This window comes from Manis javanica, chromosome 7 (genome assembly GCF_040802235.1).
Source record: "Manis javanica isolate MJ-LG chromosome 7, MJ_LKY, whole genome shotgun sequence".
NCBI classification, from domain to species: Eukaryota; Metazoa; Chordata; class Mammalia; order Pholidota; family Manidae; genus Manis; species Manis javanica.
The window spans coordinates 118,177,757-118,200,914 of record NC_133162.1 but is presented as its reverse complement, the minus strand read 5'-3'; the positions used below and the strand labels follow the sequence as shown (position 1 = coordinate 118,200,914).

Genomic DNA, 23,158 nt, shown 5'->3' with positions numbered 1-23,158 from the left:
CTTTTAATAACATTCTCTAGCATATGAAGTAATTAATTTTTCAGCATAACCAGCCCCAATTTAAGGAACTGATCTCTCAGCTGAAAAGGATTCTTTCTGGCCATCTTTTCTTGTCAGTCCCGTCTACACAAAATAGAACTCACTTTTTTAACTCGGGCAGTCAGGTCCTGGACAAATAGTTTACGGAGATTATGTAGAGTCTGCAATTCTCGAGACTGGAAGAGAAGAGTATTAAAATGCCACATCAGTAGGGGAAACAGTGAATTTATGACACACTTGGGACCATCAACCCCAGACATCTCCACACACGCTCTGCACCCCACTGTTGAAGCCATGGGGCTCCCACACTTCCTCTGCCTTGCCCGCCACCCCACCCACCCCCTCAGCTGTGTGTCCTCTCAGGAGCGCCCTGTGGTGCTGAGACTGGGGACAAAAACAGTGAACCGCCAATGAGAACAAAGCCTGCTTGTTCGCTGTCTTCTGAGTAGAACCTTTCTCTTCCCCCTCAACCACACTTCCTAGTGACCTGGGTGGTACCAAAATGGATTCTTTTCCTCCTCTAATTTGTCGCACATACGTTACGTAAAATGCCAGCAAGTTTAAATGGAAAATTAGCCACAATTTCCCCCACCCTCACTGACTGACATTAATCATGTTTCTACACCCCCTTCTGGCCCTGGTCCATTTTTTTTGCTTTATGTCACTGTGACTGAGGTGAGGCCGCTGATGGATTTTCCACCAGGTGGTCCCTGGCAACTATCTAACCTTTCTGTGCCTCCGTTTTTCACTTGTGACATGGGTATAAAAATAGTAGTTGCCTCTTAGTTGTTGTCAAAATTAAATGAGATGACACTTATAAAACTCTCACAACAGCTTCTGGCACACAGCAGGTCAATAAACATTAGTTAGGATTAATTTACTGATGTATCATCTTTGACAGTCATTTCCTCATTAAGCATTTATCGTTTCCCTGTGTTGCTATTACAATTTTCAGGGTAATTAACTCCTTGGGGGCCCCTTTTTTCCCTTCATTTTGGATATTTGCTGCAAAGGAACCCTTTAGGAATTAGACTGCTAAGACAAGGGTCTGAGGTGTATCCTGTGACCTTTGTTAACAAGATCAGAAAACCAAATTGTTTCTTCCTATTTAAGTGCCCAGGTAGTTACTACAGAGATATGATTAGGTCCTTGCAAAATTTTTCCCATGAGAAAGGAGCTTTCAAGACACATTTATACTTTCCATTCTGCCTAAGTTGACTTACTCTCACAGAATGTCAAGGGATGAAGCTCACACACACTCACAGAAAAAAGAAACAGGCCAGAAAGCCATGGAAACACTAAGTTTCTTGAAATAACGGTTCTGTGTTAATTCAAGGTCTTTTTACTTGGTCCAATTCTGCAATTCTGTGTTGAAATAAGAAGCACCTAAAGTCAATTGCTTCCTCAAAGAGGCAAATTACTTTCTGCAGGGAGCCAAATGGGTCTGTTACTCTGAATACTGTGCACATTGTACCTGTCCAAGGCTTCGCCACCTTCCAGGGCAGGCACAGGGGTGCAGCCCAGTGCTTACATTTATGCAAACATGAATGCTGTTCCACACCCCTGCTCGGGGGAGCTCAGCTCCCATAACCCTGCTCTGTGGACTCACCCTCCTGCTTCAGGGATTTTGTTACTGATTGAACTGTAATCACAGTAAATATTTACCATGGAAAAAGCCACCATACTAAAGGGAAATGAGAAGACAAGGGTGACTAGTCAAAGAGCCAGGAATTCCCTTGGGGCCTCAGTACCAGATGAGACGGAGTCCGGAGTTTGGTGACTGTTTCTCATTTCTGTTTGTTTTAGGTGAATTCAACAGCTTGTGAGGGGCAGTTAAAGAGCTTTAACATTGTTTGCAAGTTGCACACTTATGCCGAAGCAGTCGTCATCAAGCTTCCTGCAGTAAAGAATTTCCTTCCATCATATTATCATTCCCTCACCCCACCCGATTCACTTCCCTCAGATCTTTCCCCGTCACAGACTGTTGCCCTCTGTGTAAGAGCTCAGGGCTCAGCTTCCTGTCACAGTGGATATGCGGCAGGACCAGAGAGGTGGAAACAGGCCCATCGGCAGCAGGAGGAGGGGTCCAGCCCCAGAGCCCAGACAAAGCCAGATGGCTGCCCTGAGCCCCAGGGTTGCCCTTGACAGTTGCCAGCCTTTTCCAATGTCATCCCCGAGAGTTGGCTTCACAGACTCCAAGTCCTGGACGGCACGTGCCATCCCCTGCTCTGTGCAGATGCTCACTGAGGTAGAATGGGCCTTCAGCTAAGGAGGGACCAGGATGGGTCAGCCAAGGGCAGTGAGCCTGCTTCTGAAGAACATTCACAGCTTGGGAGGACTCTGACGTTAGGTTCAGTGGGAACATCCCAGTCTGAAATGGCACATGCTGTGGGGTTCTAGTTTTAAAAAGGGTATGTGGGTGATGAACAACAGCCAGAGAGACAAAGGGAGCCACTGGGTCAGTGGACCTGTCCCTAGGGAATAACTGAGTGTGCCTGGTGAGTGTGTGAGTGGGAGGAGCAGGCGTGAGAGTGAGCATGGGACTGTGAGTGAGTGGTGGGGTGAGGAGGGGTGGACAATAGGCAGAGGCTGGTGAGGAACGTGTTTGGTGGAAGAATGCACTCAAAACATCAAAAAGGTGAGGGAATGTGCTCCAGTGTGTGAGAGGGAGCATGTGGGTAGTATAAGCCTGAGTGCAGGGGAGCCGGTGACAGTGAATAAGCATGAGTGTGAATGAGCAAGAGTGTGAGTGCTTGGCAGTGGGTGTGCGTGTAAATGTGCCCACATGGGAATGTGTCAGGGAGAATGTACTGAGAGCATCTGTGCAAGGGTGAGTGAGTGACTGTGTCAATGTGCGGGTGTGAGTAAAGATGAGAGTGGAGGATGAGCAACAATGTGACTGAATGAGTTCATAAGAATGACTTGTGAGCACAAGTATGTGTGTATGAGTGAGTGTGAATGTGTGTGTGCGTTATGGGGGTGTTCCAAGTCTGCATGTAAGCTGTAAGCACATGTGTATGGATGTGGGTGTAGGTGAGCACAGATGTGAGAACACAAATGTGAGGGCCTGTGGCTGTGTGTGAGTGACCGTGACTTGTGGGGTGTGGGGGGTGTATGAGAGAACGTGATTGTGCATGAGTGTGGGTGAGACCACAAGGGAGAGGGAGGGAAAGAGTGACCATCTGTATGAGAGAATGGGAGGGTAGGTGTGGCAGGATGAGAGGGTGGCTAAGAGTTCATGGGGGTCAAGGAAGAGAAGATACTAAAATATTTCTCTCTGGTTGGTGGGAATATAGTAGGTCAATATTCAATATCTGTCTGAATTTTTATAATTATCTATAATTACGGGTCACTTCTTTGGTAAAACATAGATGAGGCAATTGCCTGGCTTCATTTCATCTTCCTTTGTACGCACCAATCTTACTTCTGTCCTTGAAGGCTTGTGCCCTCCATCCCTCCACCTGGCTTTGAGGAGCAACTAACACCGGCCCAGGAGCAGACTCGGGTGCAGCCATGGGCAACCATCTGCCCACAGCCTGGGGTCACCAGGTTTTTGGAAACAGGCTCAGTCCCACATAAATTCACAAGGTGAACAAATGGAATAAAAATGTATGACTGTATCAAAACAGCAGCTTCTCTCAGTTCATATGCCATGAGAAATGACTGGGTATGTTTTCATCAATTTGAGGGCCTGTGCTGGGATGGTCTCTTTCCAAACACCGGCTGCGTGGCACTTCGAAGGGCCCTTGAGGACAGCCACACAGCCACCCTTCAGAGAAGCAGCAACGGAAGTTAACCAGAGCGGACAAACCCAAAGAATTCAGATTCAGGATGGAGAAAAACAACCGGGACTTCAAATGATGAGCCCTTCCAAAGGTAAGCGCATCTGTCACACCTCTGCCCCAAGCCCTGGGGATCTCAAGGCCCTACCTAGCCTGCACCTCCTCTCACCTTGACCTCTCTGCACCTGCATCCTGCCCCCCTCCTTCTCTTGGCCACAGCTACGTTGAGCCCCTTGCTCTCCCCCAACAGGCCATGCATAGGCTCAGCAACATTGCTGCCTCTGCCTGGAAGGTTCTTCCCTCCAACATACCCATGACTCACTCTTTCACCTGCTTCAACAGTCCCTGATCAAATGTCACCCCCTCGTGGGGGATTTCCCCAACCACCACCCTCTGTACTTCCTACAACCACCTCATGGAGGTCATAATTCACTCCCTCTGTTCACTGCCTGTCCCCGCCAGCCGTAGGTAAGCTTCACAAGGGCCAGGATCTTCTCTCTGTCTTGTACTGATACAACCCAAGCACCCGAAGAATGCCAGCCTTTACTAGGTGCTCAGTAAATATCCATTGAATGTTGAATGGAAGTCACTATGTGCGAAGGCTGTGAAATGGCAGGCACTGATTTGCAAGTCAGTCTGATTCTCACTCAGGGCTCCAGGGTTACAGCACTCAGGATGGATGGATGGGTGCGTAGGTGGGTGGAAGGATGGTTAATCATTCTGTCAAGATTTGGGGAATACATTCTACTCTCACTTTTCACAGGATGTTATGTCTAAAGTGATATGCAAGTAAGGCGTACATAAAGTATTAGAATAAACAAATTCAACAAATCATAAACTCTGGATTTTCAGACTAAAATGAGTTGGGAAACAAGATGACATACCACTGTTTCCTCCAGCCCCTTGAGGTCCTCTCTGGCTTGTTCCCTTTTGTCATTGAGCAATCTAAAAAACAAAAAGGGATCATGAACCACAAAGGGGCATCAGAAACTTCAACAAATGCCATTTGCATCTGCAGAGAAATCAGTAAAACCAACTCACACAAATAGCCATGGTCTGTTTTTAAATTGTCTTGACCTACCCAGACTATTTAGGTATCTGAATCACAAAAGTAGACTTTTAAGACTTCAAAAGGGATGAGAGAAAGCAGAGAAAATATATTCAATGCACTCACAGGAGCTTTTCCAGTTTCATTTCTCTCTCCTGGTCCTCTATTTTCAGCTTATTATAATCAGAACTGAGCTTCTCCTGTTCCAGTTGCAGCTTCTGATTCAAACTGAAATTGAGAGGAAAAAGTAATACATTCCAATCTGAAATTCCGAGCATCTAGCTAAAGACGTGGCTCTGTTCCAACCCCATCAGTTCTGTGCAATAAAGGTGGCAATTCTGGAGGATTTTGAGGGATCAGAGAGTAACCTCACAGCTTCCTCCCTTCCCAAGTGAAAACTAATTTCTGGGAACATCTAAGAGGCAGGAAACATATGGCTTTGAGGATGTATTTATAGTTAGCTTGTGCAAGGGCTTTGTGGAGGGGTAAATAATGAGGCGGAGAAATGGCTGATATTCTAAAACAGAGAAAGAGATCTCCATCAGGAGAATTCTGCTGTCTGCCCTACGGGCGGCACGCCCCCACTCAGGGAACCTTATTTGGTCTTTTCAACCTTCCCTTCCTCTCTGGCTGGATGATCTGAAAACATCTCCTGAGTCCAAATCGCAGGCTGATGCAGGGAGAGTTCCACCTCGTGAAGTTTTCAGGAGGGGGTTCACAGGGAGGAACCACGAGGCCCAGCATCTGGTGCAAAGAAGAAACTTGCCATCTGGTCGGAGGCATTTGGTCCACATTTCCAGCAGCACAGGGCTTATGAAACCTTTTGTATGGCCATGCCTACGCAGCCATAAAGGAACAGATTCTACACTCTCTGAAGGAAAACCCAGGGTCCATTGGAAAGGCACGGGCCAAGGAAATTTCCCCACTACTAACTCACTCACTGACCCTCCCTCCTCTTCCTTCCCAGTGGAGTGTTTTGAGGGTGGTTAATCAGAATAAAGGACAGGAAAGCACCAAAAGACCAATAGCTGGGGCTGGCCCAGATGGAGAAGAGAGGGGCTGTGCTAAGGGCTTCCCTTAGGCCCACTGTGTGCACAGAGCCCGATTATGCTTTTGCTTGGATTACCATCCTCCTCTTTAAAATGCAGACGTGCTGGGCAAGCAGCTCATGGGCATTGAAAGGAGATTAGGATCAGTAGTCTGGAGAATTAGAATCAGGGAACTCCAGTTGGGTTCTATTAAGCAGCATGACCCTGTGTAAATCATTTAACTTTGCTTCCCGTGTTGGATTCTGGTTCTTCATCTACAGAAAGTGGGAGGGGAGGGAACCTTTAGTCCAGACCTGGGGAGGTAGGGATGGAACTGTATTTAACATAATTGGGTTTGTTTTCCTACGTCTTTTATTTGGGGCACTAAAAAAACATTATTATGCCAAGAGTTTCAAGGATTGCCCAGGAGCTCACTGTGCAAAGCATTCAGCACCCTCAGGAGAGGGTCCTGTAGGCCCCTCCCTGCTTGGTGACTTGTGCTGCTGATGAGGCAGGAAGGCAATAGAGGGTGAGGGAGAGGGAGAGGGTCTCAGGGACAGGGACTCCTTCATGGGCTGCCACAGGACAGGATGGCCCCAAGGGGCACCACCACAGACACGCTGTGTAAGAATAGAAATAGGTTAGCATAAGCATAGCCATCTTAAAGGCCTAAAAGCTATTTTCTGAGTATGTGACTTAGAAAGAAAAACTGGAACTGGGTAAGGCCTTGAAAAACAAGTTAATCATGAACACCAGGTGGTGGGCAGCTGTGGCCTTTAGTCAGCTAACTTTGGTCAGCTAATCTTACATACTAAGCTTATCGTGCAGAACTTCCCTGACAATTGAGGAGTGGTCTTATCTTGCTCCTGCCTAACTCCAGGATGTATGTCTTGCAAGAATAATGTGCAGCTGTGGTAAAATTACTATGAGTTAAGTGTTTTGAAAATGCTATATAAACCCTTGGCTTTGAGTGCTTGGGGTCCTTGTTGAGACCTGCTGCTTCGGGCTGACACTTGGACCCCAGCTAGCTGGCTGAATAAAGACTTTGCTTGAATTTACATCTCTATGCCTGTGTAGTTTGTTCTCTGGAGAAGCCTCGGAAGCCCAGACCCTAACATTTGGGGGCTTGTCCGGGATACGAGCGGCTTCCCTGAGAACAAAGGACAGCTGGAGGCAAGGTCTAATTGTCCAGACGGGGCAGTGTAATTCGAGGGTAGCCCCCTCGTGTCTGCATAAATCCATTATAAAGCAGGAGTCGCCATCCCGTGTATGGTCTCGGGTTAGTGGTCCCGAGTGAGGAAGTCCGGGCTGGTAGTCCCGGCCCCCAGGTTAGCGACCCTGGGTAAAAGCCCAGGTAACCAATCCTGGCCCTAGGGTCCGAGTGACTCGGCCATAGGAAGGCAAATCTGATCAGCAGAAAACTGGCGCCTGAAGAGGAAAAGATTGAGCTCGTCATCCTGCGGCAGTCCGAGTAGACGCCCTTCGGGAGAATTACGAGAGTTTTTGAGGACCCTGAAAGTGGTGAGTGTGGTGCGCACCAGAGTGAGAGAAGGACCGGTCCGAACGAGTGCGATCAGATGTGGTGTGTGTGCTTGGTGTTATCACTGATTGTTTTACTGTGTTTTGGTTTTGGTTTATATTTTTTTTGCGCTTCTCATTTTAAGTTTCCTTGTTCTAAGGTTCTCCTGCTCTCTCCGTTCCTCCTTTCTGCCACTACATCATTCCCCGCGGGCACGGGTAGGGCAATTAAGAGCCATTAGGGTGCCCGCCGCTAGAAGACTCCCGTGACAGGATAAGGGGGTCACAACCGCGAATCCCAGATAAATTCGCGTCCCCCGTGGAAGGAAAACTGTGCAACGACAGGCACTCGTTCACAAGCACATACAACAGTCATTTTGTTTGAAGTGGCATCTTCATCCTTCGCCTTTGTCTCCCTCATATTCTTTTTCCTTCTTTCTCACCATGAGACAGACTCAGACGACCCCCTAAGTGTGTAAATGAATATATCTTTCTACCTCCGGATGGTATTAATGAAATTGATTTAAAGACAAGCGCTTGTGAAAATTGGGTATTCTAAAACTTCCAGAAAACCTGATAAAAAGTGTTAAGCATTAATGCTAATTTGAGTTTGCCTGAGGCGGGCATGTCCTTGTGGTTATCAGCTGCCTAAATTTACCTGAGGTCATTTAAGTCATGTTATCTGCTAAATCTTTTAAGAATAAAATGCTTAAAGGCTTGGCTTTGTCTAATATTCAGTAAAGGTCTTGTAAGTAATCTAGAATAGTTGTTACGAATGAGTGAACTAAATGAGTGTGACAAGTGAACACCTTTTTAATTGTGTTACAGTGTGTATACCTACCTACTGCCTGAGAATCTTTGTAGTAACCTAAAACCTTAAAATTTTGCTAAGAAGATATACTCTATGAGAGATTGTACTGTAAAGCTCATAGTTACAGAAATTATAAAATGTGTTCATAAATTTGTCAATCTAAAGAATGTTAGTTTAACAATTTACAATAGCCTACTTCTCAGTGTTCACTGGAAATTAAAGTTTCTAATGGTTTTAAGTTCTAATTAAAACTACTTAAAGTAATAAAACATTTCTCTATGCTAAAAGATGTATGTTTTAATAAGTAAAGTATAAAGAATGAAAACTCTTCTGCATGCTAAAGAATGTGTTTTGTGATAAAAGAAAGTAACTTTGTTCTATAGTACAGCTATTTATTTAAAGAGAGAAAACAGCGTGGTGCCTTTTGTTGTGGAAGATCCGCTCAGCCTGTTGCTTTGGGGGGAGGGTCAAGATGTTTAGAGATAAGGTGAGATAAACCCAGTCAAGCAGCAGGCAAGCCCAGGCATAATTCTCACCGGCTTATGTGCTTGAGACCATGGGGCAAATGAAGAATAAATTACTATATTCTTACAGATATAGTCGTGCCTAGTGAAATTAAAGCAAGTGAGTCTTGATATCGAGTGCACAGCAAAATTAGAATCTCGTTTCCAGTTAAACAGTTTTCTTTAACTGTTAGTCTGCTCTTAATGTTGAAAGATCAAAGCAGTTTCTCATCCTTAAAGTCTCAGTGAGTTGCCAGAATATTAAAAAAAAAAAAATGAAATCGTAATATTAAAAAGACTAAAAGCTAAAGTTTGTTAACAACTGTATAACCTTTATTTGCCTTTGAAATATTTTGTTATTGAAAATGATTGCATGGCCTGAGAAATTGAATTATTTATTCCATATATTTTTATAAGTGGAAAAATCTCTAACCAACAAATGATTAAAGTTGTTACTGATTATTTGTTTTCTTAATTTATCCTAAGCAGAATGGTAACAAAGCTTTTTTCAGCTGATTAAATGCACTTAGTTAACAAACCAAAATTTATTCTTAAAAATTAAACTGTAGAATCTGGACAAGATTATGTTTCTCCCAGAAAAACAGGTTTCACTGTAAAAGTTTAGATGGACAAACGTGTGACCACTTTTGAGAAAGGTTGTAATAGATTTTTTTTAACAACCACCAGGTCTTCTTGTTTAATTTATATGCTGTATGTTTTAAAAAACATGGGGGACTCTCCATATTTTTTAATGCAAATGATCTTAGAGCTTTTAATGGAATTTGCATAGCAGCTTATATCTACTATTAAAGAGTAAAACATTCTTGAAGCTTTCAGGGAAGACCTGTAGACTTAAGCACTTTCTCTGCTTTTTTTTGTATCTGGTCTTAGACACTTATGCTAAGTTCAAAAAAGTGCTTTTACCTCTATTTAACTCTGATATTTTCCAGAGAGCCCCTGGAACATGTCAGAAGAATTTTTTCTCATAAGAGAAAGTATTTGACTAATTTGGCTTATTTATCTGATATATATATATTTACCAGGAAAGCACTGTCAAAGAGAATGATGCTAAACTTTGTTACTGAATGTTTTGTATTACAGAAATATCAGAATTTCCTTATGTCAACTGTCTTACAGTAAGCTCTCATCAGATCTTTAACCATTGTCATTTGTAAGTCTTTTGTCACTTATAGTATTATCCCTAAACTGGTAAAGAACTAGATTTCAGCAGAACAGGTATTAGTTACATAAGATTACATAAACTAAAGAAAATGATTTTGTGTCTTTTTGTTTCAAATGTTGCTGATAAAGTGTTTTAACCTTGTTCTCTTAAACTGACAACAGTTTAGTAAATGACTATCTTTATGAGCAGAATTGAAACATCCTTCTCTCTACCTGATCCCTCCAGAGTTTAAAAACTTTCAGTGACTGTTTTTGTATTCCATGGCAGTATGTTTATTTGCACAAGTTCAATAAGAATCTGCTTTCCTTGTGAGAAGACTACTTAAGAACACTGGTTATATTGCCAGGGCTTTGACTGGAATGTCATACCTGAGAGACATGTGCATGGACTCAGATGTGAACAACTTTAAGGAACTAAGATTGACTTTATAAAGCCAACAAAGCCCCTTGGAAGAACTGGCCTGGTACCTTGCTTACAGAGTTCCCAGCAGCCTTACCAGGTGAGTAAAGAAGGTCACTTCCTGGCAGGTGCAGAGACCTCGAGAAGAGAAGAATTCATCCAAATCTACAAGTACTGCAGGCAAAGCCTGATGGCAAGTCTAGCTTGGCTGTCTGGCCTCAAGAGAGAGGCCTTTAAAAGTTCAATCTGAAATTCCTTACAAAAAGTTGCAGCAAAGCATATTTAAAAGAGCCTGTGTAATCAATTGCTCTTCTTGCTGCACTTGTGCAAATGATCAAGCCAGCTGTTAATTATTTTCTTAACTTGGTTACTTCTAATAAAAATGAGGGTGATTTTAGAGAAAAGTATTGTTTCAATAACGGCAGCCTCCTTCCAGAATAGAAAATCCAACTCCAGATGTTGCTATATAACCTAATAACACAATTTGTTTTATCTTGCCTAGAAGCCACAAAACTGCAAATAGTAATAGAAATGAAACCCAGAATAGAAGCGCCAGCCTTCTGAGGCCCTCTCAACTGACCAGTGATAGAGACCTAGCTGCACCCTTTACTGTGCCCCCTTCTCAGCACGAAGCAGCCAGAGCAGTCATTACCCCTTTTCCCTAGCAGCAGCTAGAGTCCCTATCTGTAGAAGAAAGAATGAGACAAAGACCAAGACTCACTTTATCCTCTGTAAGTAGGCAAAGAACCTGCATTGAGAGAGTTCCTAAAACTTACACCTCCCTCTGCAACAGGACAGAAGTAATCAGCACCACCCCAGCTTATTCTAACAAGTAGTAGGCCTGCCAAACCGGAGTCACTCCATGTGTTACCTTTATCAAAGAACGCATTAGCACCATGCAAATCATAGTGTTGAGATAGAACTATCAGAGTGTTAACCAAACAGATGACCCCTAATTTCATGATTGAAATAGATACAAGAAGAAGAGGGGAATGTAAGAATAGAAATAGGTTAGCATAAGCATAGCCATCTTAAAGGCCTAGAAGCCATTTTCTGAGTATGTGACTTAGAAAGAAAAACTGGAACTGGGTAAGGCCTTGAAAAACAAGTTAATCATGAACACCAGGTGGTGGGCAGCTGTGGCCTTTAGTCAGCTAACCTTGGTCAGCTAATCTTACATACCAAGTTTATCGTGCAGAACCTCCCTGACAATTGAGGAGTGGTCTTATCTTGCTCCTGCCTAACCCCAGGATGTATGTCTTGCAAGAATAATGTGCAGCTGTGGAAAATTACTATGAGTTAAGTGTTTTGAAAATGCTATATAAACCCTTGGCTTTGAGTGCTTGGGGTCCTTGTTGAGACCCGCTGCGTCGGGCTGACACTTGGACCCCAGCTAGCTGGCTGAATAAAGACTTTGCTTGAATTTACATCTCTATGCCTGTGTAGTTTGTTCTCTGGAGAAGCCTCGGAAGCCCGGACCCTAACAGCTGCAAACAAGCTATCACCAGAGATAGGATGACACCACCCTGGCAAATGCCGCAGGTCTGCGAGCACAGACACATGACAGCATGGGTCCCTAAGAAGTGTGCATGTGCCACCAGGGAGCTCAGAATTGTGCTGTGTGCATATGAGTTGAGGTGAAGGACAGCAGGACCTGTCTTCTCTGGAATATTTATTAAAACATCAGAACCCGAGTCAGGACCAATGTAGGTAGGGTCGTGGGTTTTTTTTTTGGTACTTTCACACAGTGTTCCCACCTACTGGGACCTGTGTCTGCCCAGCTGAGTCACCAACATGACCCTGCCCTGCGCCCTGCGGGTACCAGAAGGGCAGCTGGGCCCGCCCGCCACCTGCCCCTCAGGCTCCGGAGGCTCAGCTCCAGGTGGCACAAGGGCTCAGCAGCAGGACAGCCAGCCCACCACGCCACCAGGGCTAAGCACAGGGCCCTGGGGCGAGGAGGACGGAGACCTTGGCTCGAAGCCACATTCTTCCAGGGCGGCCCGTGAGCCATGCCCACCCGACATCCTGGGAGCCCCGTGCCCACTCACTCCCGAATCTCATCAATGATTTTCTGCTTCTCCTCAATTTCATCTCGAAGTCTGGACAGCTGCTTCTGGTGAGCTTCCCGGTGACTCTCCATCTGTTGCTCCAGCGCCTTCTGCAAGCCGGGCCAAGAGAAACGTGTCACACACTCACTGGCTCTCAGCCCACGCCGCGACAAGCTCGCATCACTGCGCCTCCCAGCCCTCACTCCTCGGCTGTCAGGGCCCAACAGCAGGGCCCCAGGACCCGCCTTGCTTTACTGGAACAGCAAAACTCAAAGATCTATTATGAAACAGAGTGGGCCCTAAGAGCAAATTAGCCTGTTAATTAAATAGTTTCTGCCAACTCTCTGCAGCTCACCTGAGCTACGTGGCCTCTCTGGGCAGGTCAGTCAGAGGGTACGGATCGTTTACTACCTGATGACCTCAGACATACCGGGTAACCTGTGTGAGCTGTACTTCCTCTCCTGGGAAATGCAGGTAAGGACCTCTGCCTGCCCACTGCACAGATTTATGGTAATGCTCTAAGGACACCTTTTCACTAACGCAACGTGGAATGGGCAGGGAGGCCGTCACGGCGAGGCACCACGGTGCTGCACATCAAAACTAATCAGAAGTCTACATTTTCTCATATCTTATTTTATTCATCTACAAATCTTATGTCCCAATCATTTTTCCTATACTGTTTAAAATGTGACCAAAAATAAAGCTATCTATGCTTATAATTGAATTCAAATTTGGGGTGTGTCTTTAAAAAGGTAGAGGGGAAAGATCTTGTCTTCCATTCAGAGGAGGGGCAAACATTTCTCCAGAAGCTAACCGGACAGTGTGGCCCTTACGGTGACTGGGAGGCGCTGCTTTCTGCCTTTTCAGCAGGACTGGGGAAGAGAAAGGTACTCGTACAGCGTGACTGTTACCTCCTGACACCTCAGGGTTTCTGGACACCCCCATCTTCTTATCATTCCTGAGCCAGGCCACACTCTGCGAACAGCTTAGCAAGCCCAGCATCAGGCCCTCCCTGCCCTCCTACGCTACCACACACAGCCCTGAAGACAGATTTGCCTAGAACAGGAAAATCCAGTCCGAGCGCGTGCAGGGCTCAGTGCAGGAGCGGCGTACACACCTTCATCTCCTCAGCGTCCTGCAGCCGGGTCAGGTGTTCCTTCTCCTTATCCTGGAAGCTGACTTCGTGCATTTTTTCTGTTTCAAATTTTAAATGACGGTTTAAGATTTAACTGGCAGGACTCACACCCAAAAGTACAAATTGAAATGACAAAAAATGGATAACAGCACTTGGAGTGAAACATGAGCTTGCATCACCAATGACAACCATCGTATGAAAGAACATGCCTCCGAAGACGGACATCTGGCTGGCTGGAGCACAGCTACCCACTCCTGGAACAGGACCTAAGTTCTCTGGGAGAGGGGCGGCTGCCAGGCACAAGGTGCAAACTTGAAGCAGGCCCCTCTAGAACGGGCCTGGCTATGTGTCACTTATGCCTCGGAGGACAGGTTCCCCACCCGCCCTCGGTGAGCAACTCCTGGGACAATGTACACAGACGTGCTCTGTACATTATCAAGCGCTCTGTGAGTGTTGGTGGCATTTGCAGTCATGCCACTCCCGGAGTTCCAGAAAGAGCTAATTTACCTCCCATGGGTAAGCTGTTTATCCTCTAAGAATCTGGAGCAGGAAAACAATCGGAGGATAAGCACAGAGAAAATAGAAATATAAAACGAGACTCTCTCTATTAAACAGGAAGGCCCCATATTTGGGGCAGAGCTGCTGGCTGGCGCACCCCCAGGGGGGCCAGTCCCAGCCCACTCGAGGTTGGCAACACTCCCTCAGCACACCCACGATGGGCGGTCCGAGCTGGGGGTGGGCTGGAGAGAGCAAAATGGTTGAAGACTGTGACATTCAAGCCATTACGCTTCTCCCTAGTCTGTCTCACTTCATTTCAGGTCTTCTTACTTTAATTTTATTTCTCAGGGGCACGACTGCAAAAGCCATTTACAGGAGGGGAAAGTTCTTTTCTGTCTGAGTTTCAGGTGGAGCACTCTACTGCAAACATCCATTAATTATCACATAAAGAAAGCACTACGAGGTCACGGAGGGGGCGGGTATGTTCTTTCTTTTTGAATCTGCCTTGGCATTTGAGACAAGATGCATTTACCAAGCAAATAACTACACAACGATAAGACATAAGAAAGGATAACATCATCAGCAACCCCACCCTATCAAAACCATTTCATTTCAAATATTAATCTGCAGGCCTTGGGACACAAGCACTCATTGATTTTTACATATTCTAACCACAGTAAAGATAAAATCTCATATTAGAATTTTTAATCTCGGGTTGCCTTGTAAGCCTGCTATACAGCCTTCACGTCCTTCATTTCCAACACGAAAAACTACTCTATTAAACAATATGCCATAGTTCAGTTAACTGTGGGATGTTTAGGTGGCTTCCTTTTTTTTCACTAATGTAGGTCATTCTGCAATGAGTATTTGACATTTGAGGATTCAAAGATTTGAAAAGTGTTACAATTATTAATATGCTTTTTCAAAATTCTTTCCAAAAGGACTCCAACAATTTTCACTGCTACCCATGGTACATGTGTTCCTGTTTCACTACAACGCACACATTCTTAATGCTGTTCCAGTTTCTGTTTTTCTGGTCGCCTTTCCTGAATTTCTTCTCTTTCTTCATATTCATAGAGTGCTTCCTATGTCAGGCACCTTCCTAAGCCAAGGGGTGAACAGGCTGCCTGACAATGGGAAGAGCTGTTCAAAGGATGGAGGATGCAGGTTAAGTCTTCGGTGGAAGTCAGACTTTAGACTTTATATTAAGAGCAACGGGACACCATGGAAGGGTCAGAGGCATGGGGCTGCACACAGGTAGAATCTGATTTTTGAATAGCCTCTCGGGGGGCAGCACAGTGGCCAGACTGGGGATGGGACCCTCAGTAGATGGATGTGGCCTCAATTCTTAATTAGGATTAAGGATAGTGACAATGGAGAGGAAGCTGAGCAGAACCAGAGGAGCATATGGCAGTTCAGATGGATAGGCCTTGGTGACAGACCGGAGGCAGGAGGAGAAGGGAGAAGATTCTGACTTGGGCAGTTTACAGTGGACCTAGAAATGCTTGAACTGCACAAAACCAGCCATCATGAGTCCAGCCAACGAGAAAGTGTCAGGTTTAGGCTAAGAGTCTGACCCCTGCAAAGCAGTCATTTATTACCTTGGGCTCGGAGCTTAGCCAGCTCTTCACTGAGCGAGTCTTGGGACTCTTCCAGCTGTCTCCGCTTCTGCTCCATGTTCTGCATGTAGTCCGTCAGGGACTTGATCTTGGCTTCATGCTTTCAACAAATAAATGACAAAAAAGAGGAGTGAATGAACAGCAAGTGGTCATCCTGGCCTGCCTGGGACTGTCCGATGGGAAAAGGCAACAGAGGAAGGGCTCTGGGGTCCCCTTTCTGAGTGCTGACACCCAAAGGGTGCACATTCCGCCCTTGGTGTGGGGTCCGGGATCACAGACCACGATGGTACTGTTTCTCCTCTGCTTCACTCTCCATGGATCCGGCTCATGCTCACGCCCCTCCTCGCCATCTGCTTAAGCGAGATACCAAAGCCCAGGCTGGTTTTCCTGCTCCTATGAACCTGCACCTCTGGGTTCTATCTTTGCAGTTCAAATATTACATCTTTTTCTGTTTCTCAAATATCCCGATTCCAATTTGCATTTTGCAATTTCCTTTCTCTAGGAACTTCTCCCAGACACGGTCCTGCTAGATCCTTCTCACTCAGGCCCTGACATTTTCCTATAGCACCTGATTTTTTTTAACTTGTCAGCTCTATGAGGGTATAGAGTAGGTGCTTAATAAATGTTAGTGGAATGACTGACTGAATGAATGAATGAATGGCAGCTCATTGACTGAATAGGGCCAGTAGTCACTTCTAGGGCAGAAACATACGGACACACTCCCCTCCAGATCTACAGGGTTCACATTTTGGCAGGAACACCTTGGAGAATGAGCTCTAATCTAATGCAATAACCTCCAGGAAACAGGACTCAATCCCACAGTCATTGTATAAGCATAGTTTTTGGTGAAGAGGTTGAGCATAAGCAAAAAAGATAATAGCATTTTAGCTGGAAATATTTTGTCAGGTTGCTTAGATCATGAGAGAAAATAAAGAGCCAAGGTTTCTTTTACTTTTGAACCCTAAGAAATAGTGACTGAGTCTTTGGCTTTGTGTAAATTGTAGCAGAGTACGAAACAGCACTTCAAGGAAAACTGTATTTGTTGCGCACGTAGAAGGCACTAACCAACACAGGTGTTCTTTAACCACAACACATTCTAATAGTCTTGATTCCTGTCCCATATTCCCGAAGTCAGGAAAACTGGGACCCCAATCCTGGGTGCCACACTTCAGAGCACCCCCCCACCCCCACCCCGTGGAGCATCCTCTGCTTGCACCACAACCCCACTGAGCAAAGAGTTCATATACGCCAAGGTAGTGTGCCCACCTGGAACCCATGGGCCCCTCCAGACCATACTCTGAGTGCTGGGACCCTAGAAACTCCCTGCACCAATTCCTAAGGCCCTCCCAGGGCTGGCACTGTGGCTTCCACCATTCACGTACAGATCACAGTGGACCCTGTTACATGGCGCCACCAGTCCACAGAAAGCACAGAAGGGCCTCGGATGTGGAGGCTGGTACGTCCAGATGGAAAGAGAAGACGGTGGGCTACAGGCCACAGCGTCCCTATCTGGACCCTTGCCTGGGCCCCCAGTGTCAGGGTCAGGACTACCCAATTAGACATGCTGTCAGTATAACGGGTGATCTGGAAATCACAGTTGAGGTGTATTGTGCCCTAACGTTTATCATTTTTCTTCTCAATTTTTACAAAGTATATATAAAGACATCAAATAGTGAAGCCCATCCAGAAACAGTGGTGTAAATTTCACCCAAGCCATTCCAACTTATCAACTATTTCTCCCTTATATTCCTGGTCTTACCTTTATGAATGCATATTTTACACAGTTGCAAGGCATAACATAAATATAACTTAGCATTCTCATTCTCATTTCATATAATTACACTTTGCAAATGACTAGGTGTTACATATTTTTTATAAGAGCTGCATGACATTCTTCCATGTAACTTTATGTTATTAGTCTATTAGATGTATTTGGGTATTTAATTCTATGATAATGTAAGTAATACTGCTCTCAACATCTTCCACATCAGCTTTTAATATTTTTAATCAGGAAATGATAATGCCATATGAAATGAAAATTTTTATTTTCATTACCAATGAAAAATACCATACATGAAATTACTAAACCACAGTATACTTCCATTTTTATGGTGTTTCACTTCCAAGGTGCTTTCTAAGAGGACTGACAAAATTATTCCTTTTTTCAACAGTGTAAATACATTTCACAATCACATGCCAGCACTGAGTAATCTTCTCAATACATTTTTGTTTATTCTGTTAGTTATAACAGGGAAACTTGATGTTTTAATTTACACCTCTTAGCTTATTATGGTGGGAGTCAAGGAGACAAGAGATGGTTCTATGATTACACCTGAGTATGTTTAAAAGCACACCAGAATGTAGTACGCTTTGGTCTCTCCTTGTTATTTGCTGTACCACCCCATGGTGGCATCTGTTTCCCTCAGATGACTTTAGCTGCGTAAGTGCCTGGTGTTAAGGCAGCACACACTGGACCACTCAAAGACGCCTCGAACCCCAAACCCCAAGCTCAGTGACAGACCAGAAACCAGGCTGCTGTTCCCTGAAATCACCTGCCTAAAATCAAGGTGCTGTTCCAATGGGAAGAACAGTCTTAACTCTGAGCGAATGAAACATGTCCTGGGGCTTGAAAATCCCTTCAAGGCGTTAGGTTCATAGGTACTTCAGTTTGAGTGTGAGCCCTGCTTTTCACTGGACAGTATATATGAGTTTGGACAGTATATTCACTCTTTCTAAGTCTGCTTCTGTATCTGAAAAACAGGAACAGTACCTGCCCACCAGGATTTTTTAAAGATCAAGTGAGATAATGCATGGAAAGTGCCTAGTGCAGCACATTGTAAACACTTAATCTAATGTTATCTACTACTACTATTAATAATGGTACTAGTAGCATTAATTACTTCCCCATTTTAAGTTGGGCCTGTGGTAGAGACTAAAAGATGAAGGAATGTGGCCCTAGAGGTAGGAGTTTTCAATTCCATCCAGTCTTGTTCATTCATTATATATCTCTATCTCTCTTTCTATCTGCATACGTTCCTTCCTAGTTATCCACAGCTAGCTAGCTAGAGCTATATAGACACACCTTTTAAAAAGGGACTGAAGGTAATCATGTAATTCACATAACAAAATCTAGGCTTGCAAATAAGCTGGAGCTGTCAATGCCTGGGGAGGCCATGGGCAAATCTTATGTAAAGCCAAGTCCATCAACTATCCCTGTTACGTGCCAGCAGCCCCAGTAAGAGCATGGAGGAAGCGAATTTCAAGAGGACAAGGGTGTGAAATGAGGAGGAAAGGAGTGACCTACCTGGGAGATGAGCAGCTGGCAGGCTGCCAGCTCCCGCTCGCTGGCATTCATCTTCCTGTTGGAGTCCATCTGTGCACTCTCGAGCTGCTTGCTGCGGTTCACCAGGGACTTGACCTCTGACTTCATCTTGCTGATGTACAAACGGGCCATGGTGAATTCTTCTTCAATGACTCCATTCACATCTGCCAACTGAGCAGAGGACGGAATACACTCAATTACTGCCTACAATTTCCAGAAGTTTATGGGGCCCCTGAAACCTATCCATGGACCCTCAAGATGTCTGTGGATTTCTGGTTAAGAATACCTCATTATAGGACCACAAGCTGAAAATGATCTCTATGAAGTACTATATGTTCAACCCCAAATTCTCTGTAACCTCATATAAAAACTTTAAATTAAAAACCTCTACTAAAATGTAATCCTCAGTTAACTAGGTTTTTCATTACAATTGAATTTTACGGTAAGAGATAATATCAGAAGAAAAAGACACTGAAGATTCAAAAAAGAGATAACTTTGAAGATGTGTTCATTCAATGTCATAAACCTTACATTTCTAGAACAGCAGTGAGGCCAGTGTTCCTAAAGGCGACTCTGAGTCCCTATATAAGAACGCAAATCAAAATTTCAATTATGTTCTCTATAGTCTGCTATTCAGACAGAGTAGTCTAATGGCTTGCATATGTTTCTATAAACAAGGATTGAAATGAAAAAGATTTTCTATACAGACCTCAATTAAACAAAAGACTTAATGAGTACGAACATGTGATTACTAAAGCCACTCTAGAAGAAGGTTTTCCTGTATGAGTTCTCCTTGCTGCCAATCTGTTTCCCTGCCACTTCTAAGCAGACAGGAATCTAGTGTATTATTTTGAGTCTAAATCCACCTTTAGAAGAACAGATTCTGACAGCCAGCATTCCTGCATTATCTCATATTTAGTGTCTTAAGTTTCAGAGCTCTACTGGGGGCACAAAACCTAGCAAGATACTTGGGATAGAAACCCACTTGCAGAGATGCAAACAAGGTTGGGTTTTAAAGAGCAATTGACCAAATGAGCAAACTATATGCATATTTTGTTTCACCACCAGAGGGCACCCTAGTACCTCAGGAGAAAGTAAGAGCGCTGTCCAGTACCCAGCAGGTGAACATAGACTTCCATTAGTTCAAGACAATGATTTCAACTATGACTCAGGTTTTCTCATGTTTACAGTACACTCTAACTGCCCACTTTTGTCATTATTGCTCTCATTCACTCATCATATGACTATCTGTTTCAGTAAACACTTGAAAGCTAGGAATATGGAATTGTGTATCAGCCCTGAAATTTGGCAGTAGATAGGAAGTGTAGGAAACAGCACTGAATAACGCAAGCCAAACTTGGTGTCAACCTTCCCCTAAGAATTACGCGACAGCATTTGTTAAATGACTTCAGTGTCAATCAACACAGCGAGAACCTATGTTAACAGCAAGAAAATCTACGAGTATCAACTTCTGACTCCATCCTAATTTAATGGAGGTTATTGCTAAGCCAGTTATATTTCTGCCAACGATCTGCCTTCCCACGCCACTCCTCACTACATTCCTTTTCTAATCTAATAGCATGGAGATAACAGGTGAGAAAAGCCCACAAACTTTAAGTTCAGTTTTGTTCCTGTGCCTTTGTGATTGGTCCAATGCAGAGCAAAGATAAGAAGCTTATTCTTTAGCCTGGCCAGGTGTTCTCTGTGTATTGTCAGCTCCTGTAAAAGGGTAAGGGAACATCCATCTCTTTCAAGTGGAATTCACAACCTAAACCAGCTCCTGGTGGGAAAAGATCGATGAACCGACAGACTAGGCATCTTAGGAAGGGAACCAACACCTCTTCCTCGGCATGTCTGTCTTTAGACTAGGACACACTGTATTCTGTGCCCAGATCCTGGGTGAATTGTGGAAGAGGAAAAATATATATAATACAATAATGGGCTTCCTCCAAAGTGAGAGCTGGATATTTCTTCCCTCAAACCCAAACTGTAACTTCTAAAGCTGACTCTGTCCTAGGAGGTCTAAAGGAGATTTTGAGTCTGTGCCTGATGCAAAAAACCATATCCCAGGCAAATGGTTTTAACTGTGACATCTCTTAGCTTTTAAGAGTCCATGTATTTATAGCCAATGATTCTGTAACACCCTATGTTGATAAATAGTAACCACACTAGTGGGGGTGAGGACTTAATAATATGGGTAACTGTTGAACCATGGTGTTGTATACTTGAAACCAGTATAAGATTGTCTACCAATGATACTTCAATAAAAAGAGAGAGTTCGTATATTTAGTCATGTATATTCAAAATTTTCAGTAATTCCAGTAAATTGTTATTTCAAAAAGAAGAATCAGAATTTGTTGCTGAAATGTTATTTATAACTCTCCCCTGGGTCTGACAAGGACTCCAAAAGTACAGACTGGACTGTGTGACCCAGGGTGGATGACTCATCTGGGAGAAAAGGCTGCATTCAAGTGGGAAGGCAAATGCTGCCTGCCCCTTCTGCCCTCTTATATAGGAAGAGCCACCCCCAGCCTACCCCCCACCTCCACCGTATGTCTCTACAGCATGGAGTGGCTGTGAAAAGTACCATTTCTCAGCTAAGTAAAAGCAAGTGCAGTGATTATTCACATCCTAAGACCTAAAAGGCAGAATGGAACTAAAACATGTCCTACTTTTTTAATGCCCAGAAATGTCAGTTTCTTGCTGGGCAGTACAGAGCCAATGCACGAGGCGGTTGCTTCCAAGAGCTGGAGGGACAGAGGGGACAGGGAAAGCAAGCCTTTCAGGGAGCCCAGCCCCCCCGCCACCTTTCTGGCCCCAGTAGACTCAAAGCTGTGTTGAAGAGGCCGATGGGAGAGGAGCTGCTGGTGATGTGGGGTGACTTCAGGCTCAGGATCTGGAGCAGTTCTTCTACATCTCTGGCCCAGCCCCAGGGCCTCTGTCATCTCCTTGAATTTCTTCACCACCTCAGCCAGACCCAAGGTTGAAAGAAACTTAGGAAGCTAATCCAATTCATTTCATTCTCTCTCCCTCAACTTTCCATTCAGTTTGTGGCTAGATTTCTGGAAATCTCTGTTTTAAGGAAAGCGTGGTGACATACGAATATGAAAAGAAGAGGACGCTCAGGGATAACCCTGGATGAAGTCAACACTAACACTCTCTTGTCATTTGCTCCTTTTGGCTTGTTTTGTTGACTACAAAGTATCATCTGAATTCTGAAAATGTTTCAAGACATGAATGACCTGGAGAAATACGGGTTCTTCCATTTCACCGTTTCCCAGGCCTGTTGTGTTCTGGAACGAAGGACTGAGGGGAGACTCCAAGAACCATCAGTTCCCCTCACCCAGGGCACTACCAGAGGGGCCTTGTGGGAACTGAGTAGGATTTAGGAACAGAAAGATCAGGGAAAAAGATTTCCTTGATCTGCTTATGTTCTTAGATAAAAAATTACATCTATTGATTACTCATAACCAATCAGAAAAGTATCTATATCACAATGATAGATCTAAAAAATACATATGTAATGCATGCAATTTCTGAGCTGGCAACCTTCAAGATAATTTGGATTCATCTTGTCATTTTACAAATTAGGGAAATGACGTCCGGAGAAGGAAACTGACTTGCTCCAAGTCACATGACCATCCCCTTTAGCTCTCTTTGCCCTAGTGATCAAATCATGATAAGAAAAAACCCAGAATGATTAAGAATATGATGCTCTATAAGTGAGAGTTATCAATGAAATTAGCTAGTTATCAATGAAATTAACTAGGGCATTCAATGTCTGGAATACAAAATTATCTTAAATACATCATTTGAATATTTAAAAATAGTCTCAATCATACTTCAGATTCCCAAAGGTAAGGATTCATTTTTTAATGTCAAAGCAACCAGACACTCCTTGATTTCATTAGCATTTTTCATCAGCTCTATTTCAGAACTTAGCATAAAAATAACTTCCTTTATCATTATCTGCAGCACGCGCCAACTTCCCATAAATCAACTCTGCCTTCACATTGCAAGGACCATTTAATCACTCCAACCTAGAAGTTTAGAGCTCAACACCAACATATGCTTCTAAAAATTAAATCCTCAAGTATAAAAACCACCACACTGGAGCTTAACTGGGCTATTCTTACAGCACCTGAGAATTTTATGTTTAATTAATTTATTCACAGACTCAAGAAATATTCCATGATGACAGAGGTCCCATGAAAGAATGATCAGA

The 23,158-nt window shown here is 44.1% G+C and overlaps 1 protein-coding gene across 1 annotated transcript in view; it reads right to left on the bottom strand.

The window, feature by feature from the left end:
* The window catches only part of KIF5C (kinesin family member 5C), a 145,983-nt gene that overhangs the window by 17,083 nt on the left and 105,742 nt on the right, over positions 1–23,158 (bottom strand). Inside the window, exons 16-22 of the mRNA XM_073241412.1 lie at positions 18,916–19,104; positions 15,594–15,711; positions 13,477–13,553; positions 12,360–12,469; positions 4,996–5,097; positions 4,706–4,766; positions 144–215 (exon numbers count right to left, since the gene is read on the bottom strand). Coding sequence (XP_073097513.1) covers positions 144–215; positions 4,706–4,766; positions 4,996–5,097; positions 12,360–12,469; positions 13,477–13,553; positions 15,594–15,711; positions 18,916–19,104 — 729 coding nt within the window. The remainder of the gene's footprint in view (positions 1–143; positions 216–4,705; positions 4,767–4,995; positions 5,098–12,359; positions 12,470–13,476; positions 13,554–15,593; positions 15,712–18,915; positions 19,105–23,158) is intronic.